The 21,256-nt window shown below is 37.7% G+C and overlaps 1 protein-coding gene across 3 annotated transcripts in view; it reads right to left on the minus strand.

Moving 5' to 3' along the window:
• The window catches only part of calcoco1b (calcium binding and coiled-coil domain 1b), a 28,677-nt gene extending 14,880 nt beyond the window's left edge, over positions 1–13,797 (minus strand). For 2 of the 3 annotated variants that reach the window (XM_053484343.1, XM_053484341.1), the window contains exons 1-6: positions 13,708–13,792; positions 11,960–12,130; positions 11,696–11,798; positions 6,874–7,082; positions 6,176–6,388; positions 5,426–5,574 (exon numbers count right to left, since the gene is read on the minus strand). In XM_053484343.1, the coding sequence (XP_053340318.1) occupies positions 5,426–5,574; positions 6,176–6,388; positions 6,874–7,082; positions 11,696–11,798; positions 11,960–12,097 (812 nt within the window). In that variant the 5' untranslated portion in view covers positions 12,098–12,130; positions 13,708–13,792. Of the gene's footprint in view, positions 1–5,425; positions 5,575–6,175; positions 6,389–6,873; positions 7,083–11,695; positions 11,799–11,959; positions 12,131–13,707 lie in introns of all 3 variants that reach the window. The other variant, XM_053484342.1, reaches the window with a different exon arrangement.
• Positions 13,798–21,256: the final 7,459 nt, after the last annotated feature.

The raw sequence follows: 21,256 nt of genomic DNA on the forward strand, positions 1-21,256 counted from the left end.
TCTGTATTGCTTCTTTATATCCACATATAAGCCCTATATGTACATACAAGATATGTCTCCTATATAGCTCATGGCAGGATCTGGTCATTTTAGCTCATATCTCACTTTGGCAATTGTCATACATGATGCGCTTATATTTTCTATTATCAAGGCAATAACTAAGAACTAACTAAATAAAAAACACATTTTAGAATTTCTGTCGCATTATCTGCTAATGACCCGAGGACACGCCCACACGCCAATCACACGGAAATCAGTCCGCCTAATTTACATACTAGGCCACGCCCCCGGACAAGGAAACTCTTCAGAATGTTCTGGAAAGTGGGAGGAGTTTACATTTACCTCAGAAGAAGACTGTGTGGCCCTGACGACGAACGGGGAGCATTTTGAAGAGAGAATCCAGGAGGACACACTGGGTAAGTTATTAAGTCTTATATAACTCTTATTCTGATAATATTAAACTAATATTAGTAAATATTTTCCTCACTTCAGCTAGCTCTTGTCAGCTTGTGTGACACATTGGCTTTCAATGCCATTTACATAGTTTAGGTAAATCATGCTAACATGCTGCCTTTCTGCATGTAGCACAAACATGATATTTCCCGGTGGCTAAGCTAATGCCTTATGGAGTTTACAGATGTTTATAAACGTTTTAATAAATAATCATTTATTATTATTATACTGTCTTATTATTTTTGTCTTTTCTAGATGCTACATTGAAGAAGTGGCCGGCAGCCACCCGAGGGCAGACAGGCACATCTATCAATTCAAAGCTCACGAAGCTGAGAAGGTCCTCAAAATATATATATGTTTTCTTCCTGTTGAGTTTTTTGTCTTATTTTTGTTCTTTTACTATTTGATTGTTCTTAAAAAAATAAAAAAATAAAATTTCTACATTTTGGGCTTTTATTTATGTTGTCTAACAGCTATAGATTTTAATAATTTTACTAATATCTAGGTAAAAATATAGGTGCATATATATGCACATAGGTACATATATGCACGTATATATGTACACATATATGTACATATAATATAGGAAAACGGCCAATTTTATATATGTCACATATATGTCTATAGGTACATATATGCACGCACGCATATATGTACGCATATATGTACATATATGTACATATAATATAGGAAAACGGCCAATTTTATATACGTCACATATATTAAAAACCTATATCAAACCTATATTAAAACATATATGTTTTATATAGGTTTTTTCCGTGTGGGAAGCGAGACAAGGTGGCCTCTCACACCAGGTCTTAGTCTAAGAGCTTCTGCTACTACAAGAGTTGATGAGGCGGCCTCCCAATCCCGGTCTCAATCTAAACTTGGTCTCAGTCCAAACCTAGTTTTGTCCCTGTTAAAATCGGTTCTGATATGGTCACACACTACTCCATCTGCAACATGCATGGAACACTTTCCCGCCTAGTTCTGCTCCGCAAGCTTCCCTCCACCAAGGAGAAGGCAGAGCAACTGATTCTCCACGTTTTCCGTCTTCATGGCCTCCTCACTGACATTGTTTTAGATCAAGGCCCACAGTTTACCCCACTCCAAGTGTACTCTTAACAAAACTTTGTTCCAGAACTCCAAAGTCTTGCAGCGAAGAAACCCTCAGAAGTTCCAGTGCGCCACCATCGTTAACCAAGCAACAAATGTGTCACCGAAGTGCAACCCCGAAAGACATTATCCCAACTATAGCACACCAACCAATCAGCAATGCTGTGATTCCCTTTGCTGGAGGCAAGCAAAGTAATGCAAGTAAACCAACAAAGCTTCATACCTTCCTGAAAATTGGTAACCAGGCACTGAAGGTTGCCCTCTGGTGCATGACCACTCGTGACGCTACCACTTGGAAGTTCCTACCGTGGGTGGAGTACGCCCACTCCCTACCATCCGCTTTACAGGGCTGTCTCCGTTTTAGTGCTGTTTGGGCTACCAGCCACCACTGTTCCCAACCAAGAAGAGGAGGTAGAGGATTTTGTCCGCCCTGCTACAATCCACCAGGTCATATAAGAGGCATGCTGACCACCGTCGCACCGAAGCCTCCAGGTACCATGTAGGGAATTGAGTCATGGTTCCTAGCAGGGACATCCCTCTGAGAACACTCTCACACAAACTCTCATCCCACTTTATTGGCCCCTTCACTGTGACCAAAATAATCAACCCATGGGCCGTTCGACTTCTCCTTCCATCCTCAATGCGACGGATTAACCCTTCCCTTCCCTTCACATTATCGAGTTCGTCCGATTTCTCGTTTTTTCCTCTCTCGCTTTCGCAATTTGGATTTGTTGATTTGTTGTGCCTTTATCACTACTAGACTTTAAGAATCTTCTACCACCCAGCTGACTGCCTTTTGAATGTTGTACTCAGACCTCCTCCCAGATTTGAGGATTTTGCTTATCTGTCAAGCTTCCCCTAAAGTCATTTTCTCTCTCTATGCTTAATTTTTAATTCAACTCAGGGTCCCGCCAGGAGCCCACGATGAGGCCATTTCAGTCCAAAGTCACAGCCCTCACTAAGACCTAGCCCAACTGCTATGCCAAGTTGCAGTACCACTTCTCTCCCAAATTCCAGCCAAGTTAATATGCTATGTTTTAGTATAGATCACAGGACAAGTCCTGTTCATGGCTCAGTCACAGCCAAGTCACACTGGGCCTTCTGTCTGCTAAATCCCTGGCACAGTTCCAGCCCAGTCACTGTTCTAAATTCACAGCTGACAGCAGCTAGTTAAATATGGAAAGGAAAGACAAGTTCATTAGGATTTTTTTTTTCTCAGCAGTGGTGACTTAAAAATTTATAAAATGTAAAAATTTAAGTTCCGATGTAACTGAAAATAACTGAAAATGTTACAGTACAGATGTGGCCATTAAGAATGTGCGAGATGCTGCAATTTGACTCACAGGGTGCCGCGACTTGCCACAAGCAACATTCGGGGATTTAAATAAATGCGTTGTGCTTCACTGAATATCCGCCAAATGGCGCATGGAAAGATCTAAAAGCCGGACCACGTACAATAAAGAATTAGGGATAATTAGTTAGCCTAAAACAATATTTTTTCCAATGCTGAAGCAAACATGAATTTTATTTTGTTTTACAACAGATCTTTCATAATGAATGTGTGTATATGTGCTTCATATTTTCATAATGATGAACTAAGATGCCCAAAATCGTGCTTTAAAAGTTTCTTATATAGTTTTTGTAATGTCTTAACAGGGACAAAACAATGAAGGACATGGCAATGCCTTGGTTTTAATGGTCTTAAAATTAAATTAATTTCCTGATAGTAAGCTACCTGATAGTGGTAACTATGCAAATGTCCTGATTCATGAATATGCTAACATATCTTATTTAAAACATAAAAATGTGTCGACATCATCAGACTGAATACAAGTTGCAGTAACAAGTTGCATAAAATAATATTTACTTATATATATATATATATATATATATATATAAGTAAATATTATTTTATGAACACAAAGTGATTCGGGCTATTTATTGCATCTATTATTTTACCACGGCTGGAAATAATAGATAAATTGTGATGTGATTGTGAATTTATGACTGAAATAAAGCTGTTCGTCTTTTGTAAAGTACTTTTACTTTACAAAAGGCAGCATTTTTATCAAAAGGCTGATAAACGCATGTTGTACAGTATACTGTAATCCCTCTTCTCACCTTTCATGTAGGTCTGCTCGGTCTTGTTAAATTGTTTTAAACCCCTTAATTCTGCGAATTCCCCCATCAGCGAAACCGGTTTAATAACTTCACACCTATCGTGAATGAAAGGTGAGAAGAGGGATTACAGTAACTCGGGGTTCTGTGGGTGTCACCTCGAAGCACGCTGTCGCTTTGTATTCAACGAATAGACTAAAACAAAATCATGTTTGCTTCAGCATTGGAAACAATCTTGCATTAGGCTAATTTTATTAAAGATTATACACTTTTGTATTCTTTGTTGTACTTCGTCTTTTTGCACACACGCGCGGGCATCTTTAAATTTGAACAGAAAATAATAGTGGTAGGCACGTTATTTTTCATATAACTTAAACAGCTGAATGAAGTTAAATATACACAATACATTAATAATTGCGTTTTCTTTACATTTGAGCACTCGTGTGTAAATAGCTTTTCATTGCATATATACAACCATATCATATATTTGTGTATAATACTGTTTTATTCATATTATAATTTACTTGCAATTGTACTTTTAAAATGTAACCTACGTATCTACAGTATAAGCATATTTAACTACTTTTGCAGTGAATGAGAAATATGTGTTTCTGCATGGAATGATTGTGTGTGTGTGCACGGAAAGTTTGTGTGTGTGTTTGTGACACAACATATACACAATAAAACAATAATGTTTTAGGCTAACATATCATACATTTTTGTATTCTTGTTGTTACAATAATAATAAAAATAATAACAATAATAATAAATTCTGAGCACTACTACTACTACTACTAGTAACAATAATAATACTGAATGAAGAAAGCGCAGTTAAAGAAGTATTATCATTATATAAGAGAAGAAAATGAAGAATAAATACATATCAGTATTTACAGTTTGAGTTCGACACGTTCATGAGCTCTGTCGCTTGCTGTCAATGGGCACCTAAGAGAGATTTTCGGCTTCAGTAGACACACAATACTTCAGACTAAGACACAACTGCCCCCTACAGGTAATGAAGGGCATTTTTACAGCTTGCCGCGCGCAGCCCTCGCTGGGTTCTCTTTTCTCGAAACGTGCGTTCTTAATGGCCAGATCTGTATGTACATTGGGTTTTACATTTTGAGGTAAAGATGGTGACATTCTTAGATACTGATTCCTATACTGCATTTTCATGCTTTGCTTAAAATGTCTCCGTCTTTATGTATCCAGCCCCCTTGAAAGGTATACACTCTACAGTGCTGAGCTATAGTCCGACTTGGATGACTTCAGCGACGCACAACGAGTTGTCAATAAAGAGTAACTTCTGCTTGAAAGATATCCTAACGCCTCCTGGTCTCTTCTTCGACAAGGAAAAAGGCTCCAACAGCAGCTATAATATTTTTTTTCCTGACATTTTAAATCCATAGTTGCATTGGTTGCTCTATTTTTAGGATATAGTTTTTATTTTTAGTTACCAGAGCTCTGTTTGTTCTCGCGAAGACAGGGGGGCTCTGTTTATTTTGTGTTTTTAGTTTCCTTTAATTTTCTTTTGAGTTTCTAATTAACAATCCTACGTCATCTCCAAACTGAAAGGTCTTCCCGAGCGTATCATAAGCACTCTCATATACTCCTATTTCATTAACCCCCTCTAAAGCCCTGCGTTAGGGCTCTTACACACAACTCTCCATAATGCACCACATAACAATGAACAAATAACCTTCTGAAGAATCCTTTATGTAAAAGTGCTTTAACTTACCTCTCCAACTCAGCCTCAGTGTCTTGTTTCTGTTGCATTAAGCTGCTCACATCCTCCTCCAGACCTTTGATTTGTTGGTGATTTTCAGCTCTTTCTGTTAACAAGCTGCTAACCTCCTCTAAAATGTTTTCATGAGACTTTAATACATTCTAAGAACAAAAGAAATGCAGCAAAATACCACAAAATGATGAGTGATAAAGCAGAATTCCTGCGCCCACATTGATTACTTTCTTATAACAGCACACCGAGTCTTTATTCCTCTTAAACCACAGAAATTGACAAACGATTCCAGATTTTTTACCCATTTAAATTTACATTTTATGTTGAAAAGCATGCAGGAAACAAGGTAGTTGCTGTTGTCACTTGAGTTATAGCAGCTATTAACCTGTCCTTCCATTACCAGCCATTTTTGTCTCCCTTGAACTTAACAAGACATACAAACCCAACAGCTTGTCATGTTACCAAAAAACTGCAAAGAATCACTTCTCAGACCTAAAAAAAAAAAAAAAAAGGTACAAAAATGTACTCGTACAGCTACCCCAGACTGTTACCAAGTGACCACACTGAAGATTCCTTCGTACCTGTTACTTAAACATCACCTTACAAAATATCTACAACTACTATTTGCATTTTGTTTAGGAGGTAAATAAATAAGCTTCTATTACGCAGCAGACAAGATTATATATTGCATCTGCACTTCTGTCAAAGCTGCTGTTATAGAACATAAATCAACACCTTCTGACCAATCACCTTTTGTTTCTCCTCCATTCTTTCAATCGTCTCCATGCTGCATCTCAGTCGCTCTCCTAAGTCTTTTATCTCATTCCTCATATTGACTCGTTCTGCTTCAAAGTCCTTCCTCTCTGTCTCATTTTTCTCTTTGTATTTTTCCAGTTCCATGCTGGATGCTCTGAATTTATTCTGTAACAACATAAGTTCTTTCTGACACACTTCCAGATGGCTCTGTTTGGGAAAAATTTGGAATATATTAGTTTTCTTTAGGCTGCGGCTGGAAAAAAACTAGCTTAGCAATATAGCTGTTATATTTTTACTACAAACTGGATAAACACTTCATAAAGAAATACAGATGATATAATAAGCACAGGACGTTTAATTTTTAGATGGATAGAAAGCAATTGTTTTCAGGTTTACACATGACATGATCAGTATATGTTTAGTACCCATAATACATCTGTATCTGCAGTCAGCTATAAATGGTGTGGTCTAAACAAGAAAGTTTTTTTTTTTTTTTTTTTTTTTTTTAAAGATGACATTAAGTTATCCTTTATCATATATACAGCATCTTAAAATGTTTATAATATGACTGCATTATGCACTAGTGTTTTTTTTTATTAGTATGTGGTAATTTAACTAGCTAAGAGTAAAGGTATCTACTAAATAAGAATACTAACTTGATCTACATTTTTTATTTTGTCTTTGTTTCTGACCTGCAGTATCTGAGCTCTTGGCACAACAAGCAGTAAGTCACTTCCTTCATATTCTTCTTCTCCATTTTTCTCCTCCTCTAAAGTCACTAGTTCATCCAGAGGTTTTGGAGCACTGAAGGTGAACTGAGGACTCATTGAACAAATTTTACCCAGCTCATCCACATACACAAACTGGTATGTGCTTGGCCCAGGGCTCGGTAGGTAAGAGGCTGAAAGTGAGAAAAAGATGTGTCTTTGTTTAATTTGTTTGTAAAATTCATGTTTAAAAATTCAAAGTTATAAAGTAATAGAAAATTATGATCACATGTAAAAATGGGTTACATATTATATTTAAAAGAAACTACTGGAGCAAAATAACATGAGTTTAAAAAATAACACAACGTAGAACTTTTTCAAGTTAGCAATATATTATTTGCATTTCACCATGCTAACTGTTAGCGCTAATGCTCACCTGGACCTGTGCCACAAATGCCTAACCTTTTCATAATGCTGATTGGTCCTACTTGATTTTAATTTATGTACTCATTTACGTATTCATTTATCAATTTATTAATTTAGTTATTTATTACATGTGTAAGATGTAATAATACATTTGTAAGCCTTTTTTAAATAATTAATTGTTGAATTACTGTACTATCACGAGCCAGCCAGATCAACCAAGCACTTCCAGGTCATAACTCCCTGTCATTTCTTTCTGCGCGCTCTCCACACACCTGTACCTAATTAGTAATTATATCGGGACTTTATAAGCAGGCTGAGAAGATCAGTCTCATCAGTCAGTATCTTGTTTGTGTGACTTGTGTTTCTTTCCTAGTAATATTCAGTTTACCCTTGATTCGTTATCGACCTTGACTATTCATCGGATTTCCCGTTCGTCTCCGCTCCCTTAGATTCTCAATTGATCTCTGAAAGATTTTTGCTTTTAGAACAACTGTTTGTCTGCTATTGGGTTTACTCCCATTCAGCCCCAACCGTGACAGCATACTGCAGCAATGATAAACCCAGCAGACACATTTCACCCAGCCCAAGCCTCCAAACTAAGCTCCAGCTCAGGTCTAATACCCATTCTGACGTCAAATTCTGTCAAATTGTTGCCTAACAAGAAGCCCTCATAAATTCTCACCATCAAAACCTCTGCCAACTCTGACATACACCCAGCTTGCACTAACCCCATCTGCCCAACCCTCAACCACACAACAGTGAACCTGGAACCTGTCACCCCTTCCTGTTACATTGTTCTCTGTTACTTGAGCTCCAACCCTCAACCTTTCCCACTGAACACTCCAAGGTGGCTTATATTATCAGCCTCTTCACAGGGAGAACTAATTCTTCAGCAACTCCTTGGAGACTTAAACAGCCTAATGGATCTAGCAGGGCTGGTGGATTCTGAGAACACCTCAGACAAAGACGCCGCACCACTAACCAACCCAATTTAAATACAGCACCTTTTCTGACTCAGACAACTGCTTTCCAACTGATGACATGCAGATTGATCAAACCTGAATTTTACTGAAAGAGTGGCAACATCGGGTTCAGGCAGGGGCATGCCTCTACATGGGCAGGTTTAACATAGATAGGTTTGACCACGAGTGCCCACTAAAAGCCAAGCCCCACAAGTGAATCTAGGCACACTGGAGGGTTGTTATAACCGCTGAAAGAGAGCGACATAGACAACTAGCTTATTCACTATTTGGTCGGACTATTAGTTCTTCTTTTATTTCCTCATACACTTTTTTTTAAAGCACTTTTAAATTTCTGCTGAATCTCGTCGAATGTCCAAATTGCTAAAAGCGCTTTTGTTTCGTCCGCGCTCCACATTAACGGACTTTGGGTCTCTGCCATTTTTTTTACGCTCCCTATAACTCCGCCCAACGCTCGTGACGTCATGGGTTCTTGCGATTAGACCAGCAGATTTTAGGGGCCGGTTCGGTGCTCATTTTAAGCTTTCCACCATTTTTTTTCTGTGAAAAAGCGCGACACTGGTTCCAAAATTGGGAACGGCACGGAACCGGCACGGGAACCAGAGCGGTGGAAAAGGGGTACAAGAGCAGTCACCTAGAGGCTTTCCACTCCACCCCACTGTGTTCTTCTTAAATAGCCAGTCCTTGAACCCTCCCTTTTATCCTAAAGACATCAGGGAACCACTCTGAAGAAATTTCTTTCCTCATCATGGACAACACTCAATCCCGATTAGTTCTTGGATGACCCTGGTTTATCTGCCACAACCCACAAATAGATTGAAAAAACAATGCAATTCTTGGATGGAGCCACCTTTGCCTAGCCTCTTGCTTGAAGTCCGCTCACTGCCCCACTCAAGCTAGAGAAGTTCCCTGACCTCGCTGTGGTTTCGCACAATTATGCTGACCTTAAGACAGTATTCAGCAAGGGACGGGGCTGTCTCCCTTGCTTCTTATTAGCCCTTTGACTGTTCGATTAACCTTCTGCCTGGCACAGGGGTGTCATCCAATGCTGCGACGTTATTCATTTACATTTAGGCATTTGGCAGACGCTCTTATCCAGAGCGACTTACATTTTTATCTCATTACACATCCGAGCAGTTGAGGGTTAAGGGCCTTGCTCAAGGGCCCAACAGTGGCAACTTGGTGGTTGTGGGGTTTGAACCTGGGATCTTCCGAACCGTAGTCCAATGCCTTAACCACTAAGCTACTCCTGGCCCTGGTTACTCCAAGCCCTGGTGAACAATGTTGTCATAGACTACATCAATGTCCTTACCTCTGGACGATATTTTTATCTTTTCACGATCCTTAGAGGAACACAAGATTCAAAGACTTCTTGAGAACCGAAGAACCCTGCCAAGCTGAAGGCATTTATTGACTGGCCAGCCCTGATTACCCATGAAGGCCTCCAGCGCTTCCTTGGCTTTGCTACTTTCTACAGGCGGTTAATTCGTAACTATAGTTCTTTTGCCATTCCTCTCATCTTCATGACCTCAGTCAAGATCCCATTCTTCTAGTCTGAAAAAGCAGCCAGGGCATTTCGAGAGCTAAAGGTGTGATTCAGCTCAACTCCTATTCTCCTACAGCCAGATCCTTTCCTTCAGATTGTGGTTGAGGTGGATGCCTTGGATCCTAGAGTTGGGGCAGTGTCATCACAAAGGTCACCAAAAGACAACAAGTTGCACACATGCTGTTTCTTCTATCACAAACTCTTCCCTGCAGAGAAGAATTACAATATAAGAGATCAGAAGCTAATTGCAGTAAAACTTGCGCTGGAGCGGTGGAGACATTGGCTTGAGGGGACCAAGACACAATGTTTCTTGTCTGGATGGATCACAAGAACATGGACTACCTCAGGACAGCCAAATGCCTAAACTCTCATCAAGCAAGGTGGTCTCTGATTTTCTATAATTAAAATTTCTTCCTGTCCTATTGCCCTGGCTCTAAAAACAAACCCGGATGCTCTCTCTCATCAGTTCTCCCCAGTCCAGGATCAAACTTTCGAGGCCATCACATTACCTCCTCAATGCCTTGTGGGGGTGGCAAAGACACTCTTGGTTAACAATGTTTCTGGTGACCCACTATGAGGAAGGAAACCCATTGCTTTGTACAAGTACACTCTTGTGCCAGAAATAAGACCAGCAACAAGCCCCTTTTCAATGTTGCCTCGGGTATCAACCTCTCCTGTTCCCCATTCAAGAGGAGGAGGTCTCAGTTCCCTATGCCCGAGCTTTCACATGCAGTTGCCAAAGAACATGGCTGAATGCTGAATCGAAGATCTGCCTAGCCGTCTCTGAATTCGAACAACAGGCCGACTGGTGCCACTCCAGGGCACCATCATACCCAGTGGACAAAAGGGTCATCATCTCCCAACATTCTCCCAGATTCATCAGTCCATTCATTATCACAAAGTCATCAACCTATGCAACCATCTATCATAAACAATGCTCCAGACAAACTTTTCCTACCATGTGTCCCAGATCAAACTCTTGGTCTCATGCCCACTGAAAGCTCCTCCTCCCTGAATTACTGATGGTGGTGAAGCTTTCACCATGCACAAGTTTTTGAAGGTCTGATAACAAGGCAGAGGCCTTTAATACCTGGTGGATTGGAAGGGGTTATGGCCCTGAGGAAAGAAGATGATTTTTATTCAGATTTATTTTGGATCCATCCCTCATCAATGAATTTCATCAGCAATACCCAAATGCATTGGTCAAAACACCAGGTGGCATCCGTAGGAGAGGGAGTACTCCTAAGCCCTGCACTTCCAGGTGAAACTCCACCCTGGGGTTTCCGTCTAAACGCTTACGACTAACCTGTATCTGTGTACACCAGTAACCAAGTGAATTTATCCAAGCGCCACTCCCGGGGTTGTGGACATTTCCCCTACGTCATCGCCCTGCCCCGTCTCTCGTCACAGGGATTCCCCCATTCATTCCAGCCACACACTCACTTAAGCAGTGTATCTCTGCCCTGCTCCTTCTGCGCCTGCATGCTTAATCTTTCTGTATTTTAATAAAGCTCTTAGCATGCTCTTAGTCTGCTATTGGATTAACTCCCTTTCAGCCCCACCCATGACATGTACAAGTTCTTGTGAAATTCTAACATTTCCTAAAAAACACATGCAACATGAAAACTTATCATACTTGCTTTCATTATTTATTATTTTTTTACTAAAAGTAATTCTTTAAAAAAAATAAAACAAATTTAAATAATTTAAAAATACGAACTGTAAAATTAATTCTATTTCCTCATATTTTATAATTTCCTTGTAATTTCTAGAGGGATGTAATTGGTAAAAAATTTTAAGCTTAATTAAGATGTTTACAGTAAAGCTGACAAGTAACAACTTCATCCTGACATACAGTGGAAGGAGATGCTGCCATTTACGTCTTTGCCTGGTGTGTAATCTTCAGGAACAAGAGCCCAAACATAAGTGTGATAATCTCTCACTGAAGTCCAGCCAGTCTAAGATAAGAAGAGTTAATTACAGATTTAGTTTAGGAGAACTGCCAAGAAAGGTTTTCTAATTTACAGGTACTATAAAAATGGATGATTTTAGAAAAGCCAGGATGAGTTTAACATTGTAACTTTTGGAGCCTGAGCAGTGTAATTTCATGTTATTTTACCTTAAAGAGACCGATCCAGTCACGACAGCTCCAGGTATGTTCACAGCTCAGTGTATAGCAACATTCGACTCTGGTTTGAGGGAAATATGTTTGAGCCACATTCCAGAACTTCACCTTCCAGCACTCTTTCTTATCCATAGCAGTTTTAGAAATAAAGATGATAGATCTGTGCTGGAGCAAAAAAAAAAAAAAAAAAAAAGGTCATGAAGCCTTCAAGACAGTAGCATTAATAGGTTTATCCACTAATCTAATGAGCTTCATAAGTTCTAATCAAGGATTTGGCCGAATGTGCACACATTAGTCCACTAAAAAGTGATATCTGAGTTAGGATGCTGAACTACTGATGAGAAAGTCACTAGCTCAAATCACAGTTAAGCTGCTACTGATGGCCCTTGAGAAAAACCCTTGACAATCAACTGCTTAAAAAGGTAAAACACTCTGGAGAAGGGCATCTGAAAAGTCATGAATGTAAATATAACCATGTATTTAAAAGAAATAACTCGTCACACCAGCAGTCTGGCAGTCTGTTTTTTTTTTTTTAATAAAATGAAATTCAGAAGGCTGAAAGAGCAACATTTACCCTTCTTACTGCTTTAATACACAGGATATATAGATAATAAACACAAACAGGTGTAGTATTTTGACATTTAGTATTGAATCCAACTTTTATGCAACCAGATTAGCTAAGCTACAATTTTAATGACACACATCTATCAAAACTACAAAGAAGTATACCATGTCATACAAATGTTTTAAATATATGACATGTTTTTGAGGGTTTTATTTATTTATTTATTTATTAAAAGGGCCAAATTGTGGCAGTGTCATTTATATTCTAACATAAATGTAGATATGTACACATAAACACTTCACCTAGACTTAAAACATGACATTTTAGCTAGCATAAGATATTTTAAAGGACAAGAACATGATGGTAAATTTGCAGTGTCCTAAACATAAAAGAGGTCATCTGGGCACCTTCAGTACTACTTGCTCACATACATTCTCTGATATATTTGACAGTTACTTCTGGAGTACATTTATTTTGATTATTCATAACTGCTGCATAAACACACACACACACACACACACACACACACACACACACACACACAAACATGCAGTCACATGGAGGAGATGGTGTTTACACTCCACTATATTTAGCTGATTTCCAAACAGCTATTAGATTTCGGAGTGTTGTGAAATGACATGACATGATGTGCTAATAATGCTGATTCTAGGAATTCACAGCAAGTGCTAATGGAGTGTGTATCAATGCAGTGACATGACTTAAGCCAACTGAGCCAAGAGTAGCTCAAATAAACATTTGACTTCACAATGCGTCATTCTAAAAAATATTTTAATTTGCCACATTTTTTAACCACATTATTTGATGCACTTTTGGCATTATGATTTCATAACGTATCAATGTGGTATAATATTTATAATAAAAAAAGTAATAATAATAATAATAATAATAATATTTTTTATTATTATTATTATTTTCAATAATATGACATACCTAACACTTTTTTTCTTTAAAAATCTCTTGTAATTAATATAATTACAGAAAATCAAACATTACAATATGTAGAAGTAGGGCTGAAAAATAATCTGAATCAAAACATGTTCAAATAAATAAATGAACAAATAAATAAATACTAAATGACCATCACGGGGTTTGTTCTTTAAAAATAAAAATTAAAAGGTTAATAAATTTGTTAGAAATAATTTGATTATATAATTACCCTCCTTCCTTGACGATGTTGAATTAGTCCCACTGCTCGGGGTTGAAGCTGGGAGTCACGAGCCGCTGCTCAGTCTGTTATCGCGACCGGCTGATAAGCTCTGGCTTCTCGTTTACTTTCAAAACCAATAACAAAACGCACGTGCGTGATTTGACCGTTTTTTTTTTCCTGACTGGTGCATGATGGGAAATGAAGTTCGGACACGGGGGACCACGTGACATCTACAATGCTTCTGTCTTCATATTGCTTATTCTCCTGCTTTTTATAAAGTATCTGATTATATAAGTATATGTATGTATAAACAAGTATATGACAAATATATGAATCTTTACCTTTTCATTTAGATGTAACCTATAGCTATTTGTCTCTACATACTAACGTGGACTGTAGTCTAGGACTTTGCGCTGAGTTACAAACTACATTTCACTGCATTTGTACGATGAAATTAGATGCATTCTGTTCCGTTACTGTTTTATTCTTAGATAAGACTGAAACCTGAATGATCGTTTGCTTAACTGATTTCCAACAGAAATCGCCACTAGATGGCAGTGTAATTTAGAATAATTCCATGCGTATATGTTTTTTTTAATCAGGCAGTTTTTTTAATGCATAAAAATATTTACAGATAAAATCACTTAAATTTTTTTAAAGAAATACACATGTTCAGAGGTATTGTATAACTCTTATTGTATACAACCCAGCAAGTGGAAAGTACTAATATATATATATATATACATACACATACTCAGCAAAAAAAGAAACGTCCTCTGACTAACTGTTTTTACTTTCAGTAAACTTAATGTGTAAATATTTGTATGAACACTAAAAGAGTCAACACCATAAGACATAAACTAAAAATGTTTCCCAATGTGTCCCTGAATGAAGGGAGGCTCAAAATCAAAAGTACCAGTCAGTATCTGGTGTGGCCACCAGCTGCTTGAAGTACTGCAGTGCATCTCCTCCTCATGGACTGCCTATTGCGGACAGTCTGAGCACTGATGGAGGGATTGTGTGTTCCTGGTGTGACTCGGGCAGTTGTTGTGGCCATCCTGTACCTGTCACGCAGGTGTGATATTCGGATGTACCGATCCTGTGCAGGTGTTGTTACACGTGGTCTTCCACTGCGAGGATGATCAGCTGTCCTTCCCGTTTTCCTGTAGCGCCCCCTTAGGCGTCTCACGGTGCGGACATGGCGATTTATCGCCCTAGCCACATCAGCGGTCCTCATGCCTCCCTGCAGCATGCCTAATGCACGTTCACGCAGATGAGCAGGGACCCTGGGCATCTTTCTTTGGGTGTCTTTCACAGTCGGTAGACAAGTCTCTTTAGTGTCCTGCGTTTTTAGAACTGTGACCTTAAATGCCTACTTTCTGTAAGCTGTTAAGGTCTTAACGACCATTCCACAGGTGCATGTTAATTAATTGATTATGGTTAATTGAACATGCATGGAAAACATTGTTTAAACCCTTTACAATGAAGATCTGTAAAGTTATTTGGATTTTTACAACATTAAGCTGATGAGGTTTATTAGATGTGATTGAGCAGGGAAAACAATAAAAAATGTGCAAGACAGGGTTGAGAAGATCTCTTCTGACCCTCTGTTGTCCATAATGTTATATGCACAGGGAGATGATGAGCTTCAAGACACTGCTCTGTGGCTGAAGAGGGAGGTAAATCATAGGTTTGGGTTTACATTTACATTTAAGCATTTGGCATGGATCTTATCCAGAGAGACTTACAAAAGTGCTTAAGTTTCTGACACTAGATAGATCCCTACGCTGGGTTACTAAGTTTTACATCAAAACACAGACACTTCACAGCACATGATAACAAAGATAGAAAACAGAGAGAATAAAAAACAGTGTTCCCCCTTAAGCAATGAAGACAAGAAGAAAATGTGTATTAAAATTGCATCATTGAGAATGAACAGTTGTGTGTGTGTTTGGGGGGGGGGGAAGTTATTGTATAATAAATATAGAAACAGACAGCATGTGGCCATGTGGAATAGATTTGTGTAAGTGTCACAGATGTGGGTCAAGACATCAAACTAAAACCACAAAAAGTGACTTAATGCATGGCTTTGTGGAGTAGATCACAAAATGACATAATTCTTTACACCATATCATCTCCAAGCAATTCTACAGACGTCATCATTGCTTTAATCATCACTGAGATGTAGCTAAAGAAGAAGAAATCATTTGCTGATACAAAAACCAGCAGCAGGGGGAGCTCATCCTCCTTTGCAACAAAATGTGCCATGTTTATTAGAGAATGGCTTTCACTGCAATCAGTGCACTCAATTAGTGTAAGTTAGTGGTTAATTAGTGATGAATGATTTGTTTAGGATGATGTTTGTCAATCTTGTGAAAGCAGAAATAGGGACTATTTAATAATAAACGACAAAAACCTGATTTGCAGAAAATATTCCATTCTTCTCAAAGAGTAATGGCTGAAGTGACACAGAAACAAATTTTACAAACACATTTTAAGATTCAAAGGTAAATAAAAAAATATTTCATTTTGTTATATTTATCTTATAAAATTGTTTATCTTATCTTTATATATAAGTGCTTTATCCTCTTCTGGGTTCTAATGGATTTAAATAACCCTATATGGTAGGTATCAAGCCTTGGCACACATTTACACACTTGTTCACACCCAGGGTGTTTTAGAGTTGCCACCCACTGTCTTTACCCCAGTAATACAGCAAAATATTATAAGTCACAAATTAATCAAACAACATACATGTGAGGAACTTATACACTTCCTGGTTGGTTTAATTAGTTTTTATAATCGCTACCCATCCCTTAATGGACTGTTCTGTCAACTTAACTGTATAGACGGGTGATGATGGTGTTTCATAGCAGTTCAAAAATGTTACCAGTAGATGACTAGAAAAAATCAATCAAGACAAGTGTGTGTGAGAAAGAGAAACAGAGTGAGATGGGCACACGAGAAATGAGGTACTGTATGCGTAACATGTTAATGTTAAACAATAAAATGTATTTTTATTGTTAAAGCCACTATAGCTCTTAAACTACAGCTATTTATCAACCACTGTCATTATTTTCTTTATTAAAGAACGACATGTCACACTATTTATCAGTTTATAGTTACATTGTGGAACTTTTAATTCAGTGAACATTGTCACAAAGCAGCTTTTAAAGAAATAAAAATTCAAAGATAAAAATCTAGCAATAACTATAAAAATTTAAAAAGGTAACCATTTCTAGCTTTGTCAATTTTTCCCTTCTTGTTGTCTCTTACATTATAGCACTTATAAACATATGATCCCTCACCAGCTCCTATTTTTCTTCCTAATTACAAGTAAACCGCAAAGTAGCACAAAAACCTCTGTCCTGACAATGCCAGAAAACTTTAAGTTTAAAACATATACCCTAGTTTTGATATCTAAGTTGTTGAACCCATTTCCCTCTGTTATGATTACTGCTGTGGGTTAAAAATCACAACTCAAAGCATTTCATCTCATTTCACCTTTAGTGTTAGGGAGTATTTTTGACTGCTACTGTTTTATTTTACTTTCCACTGCAGTCTAAAAGGTCTAACATTCCCAAGCTTACTGTATAAGTCTTGATGATCCCTGGATTTTATTTCTTTTTATCCTTCAGATAACTTGCATGATGAACCTTTGGGGGAAAACCTAGAGCGATTGCTTTGGTCTTTATGGGTCTCTCAGCTAGCGTATTCCTGCCTGATTATGTGCCAGGATGTCAGTGCAAATCATAATCGAAGGCAAGATTCAGGGTCAAGGTCATTACAGGGGGGATGAAATTGACAGGAAAAGCAGGTGGAAGTTGAACGTTAGATGTTATTCTAAAATTCAGTGTGATTTTTATATAATTATTTCTTTATTTATATGAGAAGAAAAGTAAATAAAGCATATATGTCAAATGTAAGATCAAGTAAGTGAGCAGAAAAAAGAAAAAGAATTGCATGTGATTAACACAAAAGCAGTGAGATTTATTGAAAAAAAAAACAAGAAAATGGACAGCAGAGGAAATAAACAGAAGAAAAACATTGAAAGGGTGATTTTTGAGGAATGAGAATACACAAGAGGCTGTACACAAAGCACACGCACACACACCCACACGCTCAGCAGCAGGGTGGAGGGATAAAAATGGAGGGAGGCAGTGAAAAGGATAGTTAGCATGCAAAGCCGAACTGCCCCATCTGTTTAGTACTGCATTGCTCGTCGTATAACTGTCGCCGACTCGCACGCCGCATAAAGAATGTTCTGGATTTGATGTAATTCCACACAATTAATGACAGATTTATACTCTGAGGGCCAAAAGGGAACGATTAGTGTTTGATCGCCCATCTGATACACGCCTCTGTCCAAGATCTGCAGCGCACAGAGATCTTTCACTTCCTTACCCCTTTTTTTGTGTGTTTCATTCTTTCTGTTTGGGTGGTATTTGTTGGTTTGGAGTTTTAATGTTGAAACATGAATTATTATGATCGATGAACACATCTCATCATCCTACACAAAACAAATCCATTATGAACAGATCCTTTAACGTTCATGGGTATTTGTGTCCATATTTCAGGTTGAATGGTAAGTTCTTCCTATTTATCTTTTATATATTTGTTTATTTTAATGCCCACTGATGCTTTGGGTAACATTGTTATAATTTTTTTTAGGGTATTTTTAAGAGATTAATGAATGATTAATTATTTAATTTTAATACTGATTACGTCTGATTTGAATTTTCTACATATGGTTGGAACAAAGGGGTGACCATGGGTGGCCAGCAGCACTGTAGTGTGAATCATGGTCACCCCATTAATACAATATTATCATAGCCCACAACCAACAATCAGAAGAGCAGACATTACCCAATTTTTGTTTGTAAGCTATGGATTTTGTTTTTTGTGGCTTGCTAGACATCAAATAACTGTTCCTTAGCTGTGAGTGTTTCTTTCGGATGAAAATTGTTCTCAGGTAGTATACAGATTAGGGGTTCACTATATGGGGGACACATTGTGTTTTGATGTTGTTCTAACACCCGTGCATGTGTCCAACATCCTCCTTAGCTAGCATGTTATCTCAGGACCAAGTGGTGGAATTTTTGTAGGATTTTTATGAAAATGTGTTTGTTCCTAGCAGATGAACTGATTTTGGAATTCATCTAAACGGGGTTAAGATCACAGCAAAACAATTTGCTTGTAATGGTTTTTCCTTCCTGTTTAAAGTATATTAGGGCAGTTTAATTTGCTCAGTCTAATCAGGCTACCCCATTTTAAAAGGTGTGGCTGTGCCTTGACAATACAAAGTATGCTTTAATAAATTACGAGCAGCAAAACGGAACCACGTATTAAAACTGCACCCCTTGTACTTAACAAATGTCTAAAATCGAATGATTTGATTTATTTATTGTCAGCAACCACTTTATTCTGGTCAGGGTGGAAATGGATTTGACATTCATTCCATCTCCCTGACATCTATTCTGTCTCCCTGATGTTCCCATTTTGATTGTGTGTTTCCTCTGGGTTTTTTGGGTTTCCTCTGATCTCTCAAAACAGACTGGATTTGCAAAGATCTATTTGGGTAAATTCAAGGTGAAGGGCTCAACGTTTCCATGCCAGAAACATTCCATTCGAGGATCAAACCAGGGAGACATTTATATCCTAATACCTCTTACACCTTTTAAAAATTTATATATCATTATTTGTGCCCATATTCCAGGAGATACTTGACTGAAGTGGAATAAAAAGGATGAAAAGAAATGAAAATAAAGTCCATATGCAAAAGCAGCAATTAAATTAATACTAAATAAGGAAGTAGAACACACAGTAGACACATTCTATATGATATATATCATGGATTGCAGTGAAAATGTACTGTATGATGTATTGGCCACTAAAACCAGCATCTGTTGCTCATTAGATACAAAAAGAGGATTTTAGAGTTTTAATCTGCAACCACATCGATGTTGTCCAAGTCGAGAATCACAACAGACGAGCTGTAAAGCGTGATAGGAGCCCGTAATTGGCGGTTTTACGGAGTCGTCCTGTGATTTTGAGACGGCTTTGGCAATGTCAGATTGATTGATGGTTTTTGAGGTTGCAGTTATAAATGTTTGACATTTCCCAACTCTGTGAGCCTTCACTTTAAATATCTTAATTATAGAGAGTATTTTTGCATTTATGTGCTGCTACATTTTAGACATTAAAGTGACTCAGGCTTAAGATTAAAATGTTCTTTTGTTTTCAGTGACCATTTCATTGAAATATATTTAAAGATTTAATGGAAATTTACTTGGAATTGTTTGTAGTTTACTGAAGATGTGGCAAAACTTTTTTCCGGAGAGGCATTTCTTTTCTTTTCATGTTTAAAGTAGACACATTCATCTTTTTTCTTTCCATGGTGAAAAAGCCAGATGACCTTTCTGTGCTGATTACTTTTGTTTTTTTTTAAGTATGGTTTATAATTTATGATCTATCTCCTTTACTTTCCCCAACAAGGAAAAAAAAACTAAATCCATCCACCATATTAGGGAATCAATCCATCAACTTGGAGAAGGATCTTTTGATATTTTACAGAATGAAGGCTCCGTATTAAACTCAACATATCATGTGAAAGTTTGGAATGAATTGCCTGTTGTTATAAACACATCTCAGTGCTACAATAACTTATAGGCAATGTTCAGTGTTCAAAGGCTAGGTTGATGACTATGCACATAGAAATGTACAGTATGAATTTACCAACTAAAACCTGAACTAAAAAATACCTAGCTAATGTAATTAGCAAACTAAAGAGCTCCAACAGGGTTTTATAAAATAGAACTAGCCAAGTTAACATTGCCTGTCTTTATGACTGCTTGATATTTACTTGATGTTCACTTCTGCAAAGCTTACTGTACTTTCTTAGATGAGATCATTTTTAAAATGCATTACTGGACATTTTTTTTTTCAGATTAGGTGATGTTAATTGTAGACATGTAGAAAAGGCTTTTTTGTATATTTGTGTGTAAAGTAACTGAACAGTACGACAAATATAATTAAAATGTTTTTTAATTGTCACTTTTAAACTTTTAGTTATTTCAGTGTGAATTTGGTGATTTTACTAAACGTATATGATTCCCCCTCTTGCAGTTTTGTCCCAATGGATAAATCAGTTTTTAGTGAGTCAATGGCAGCAAATTAGAACAAGAATTTTGAATGTTGTAACACAGAAAAATGTTCTAATTACAACGATTATTGCAATTAGACTGATTCAGAACTTTATGAACTGTTGCCAATAGAACTGCCTCCAGATAAATGCAGGAAAGACCAATGAACTGGTCTCTATCACAAACACCCTTCTCTATCACCAATGAACATTCAGGGATATTGAAAAAGTGGACTCTAATAAATACCTGGGTGTTCATATGAACAGCAAAATCGACTTGGACTGGACACAGACACAGTTTATAGGAAAGGACACACCAGACTCCTGCAGTCTTTTGGAGTGCAGGGAGCACTGCTGAAGACCTTTTTTGACTCTGCGGTGGCCTCAGCCAGCTGCTATGAAGTGATCTACTAATGC

This window comes from Clarias gariepinus, chromosome 23 (genome assembly GCF_024256425.1).
Source record: "Clarias gariepinus isolate MV-2021 ecotype Netherlands chromosome 23, CGAR_prim_01v2, whole genome shotgun sequence".
Lineage (NCBI taxonomy): Eukaryota > Metazoa > Chordata > Actinopteri > Siluriformes > Clariidae > Clarias > Clarias gariepinus.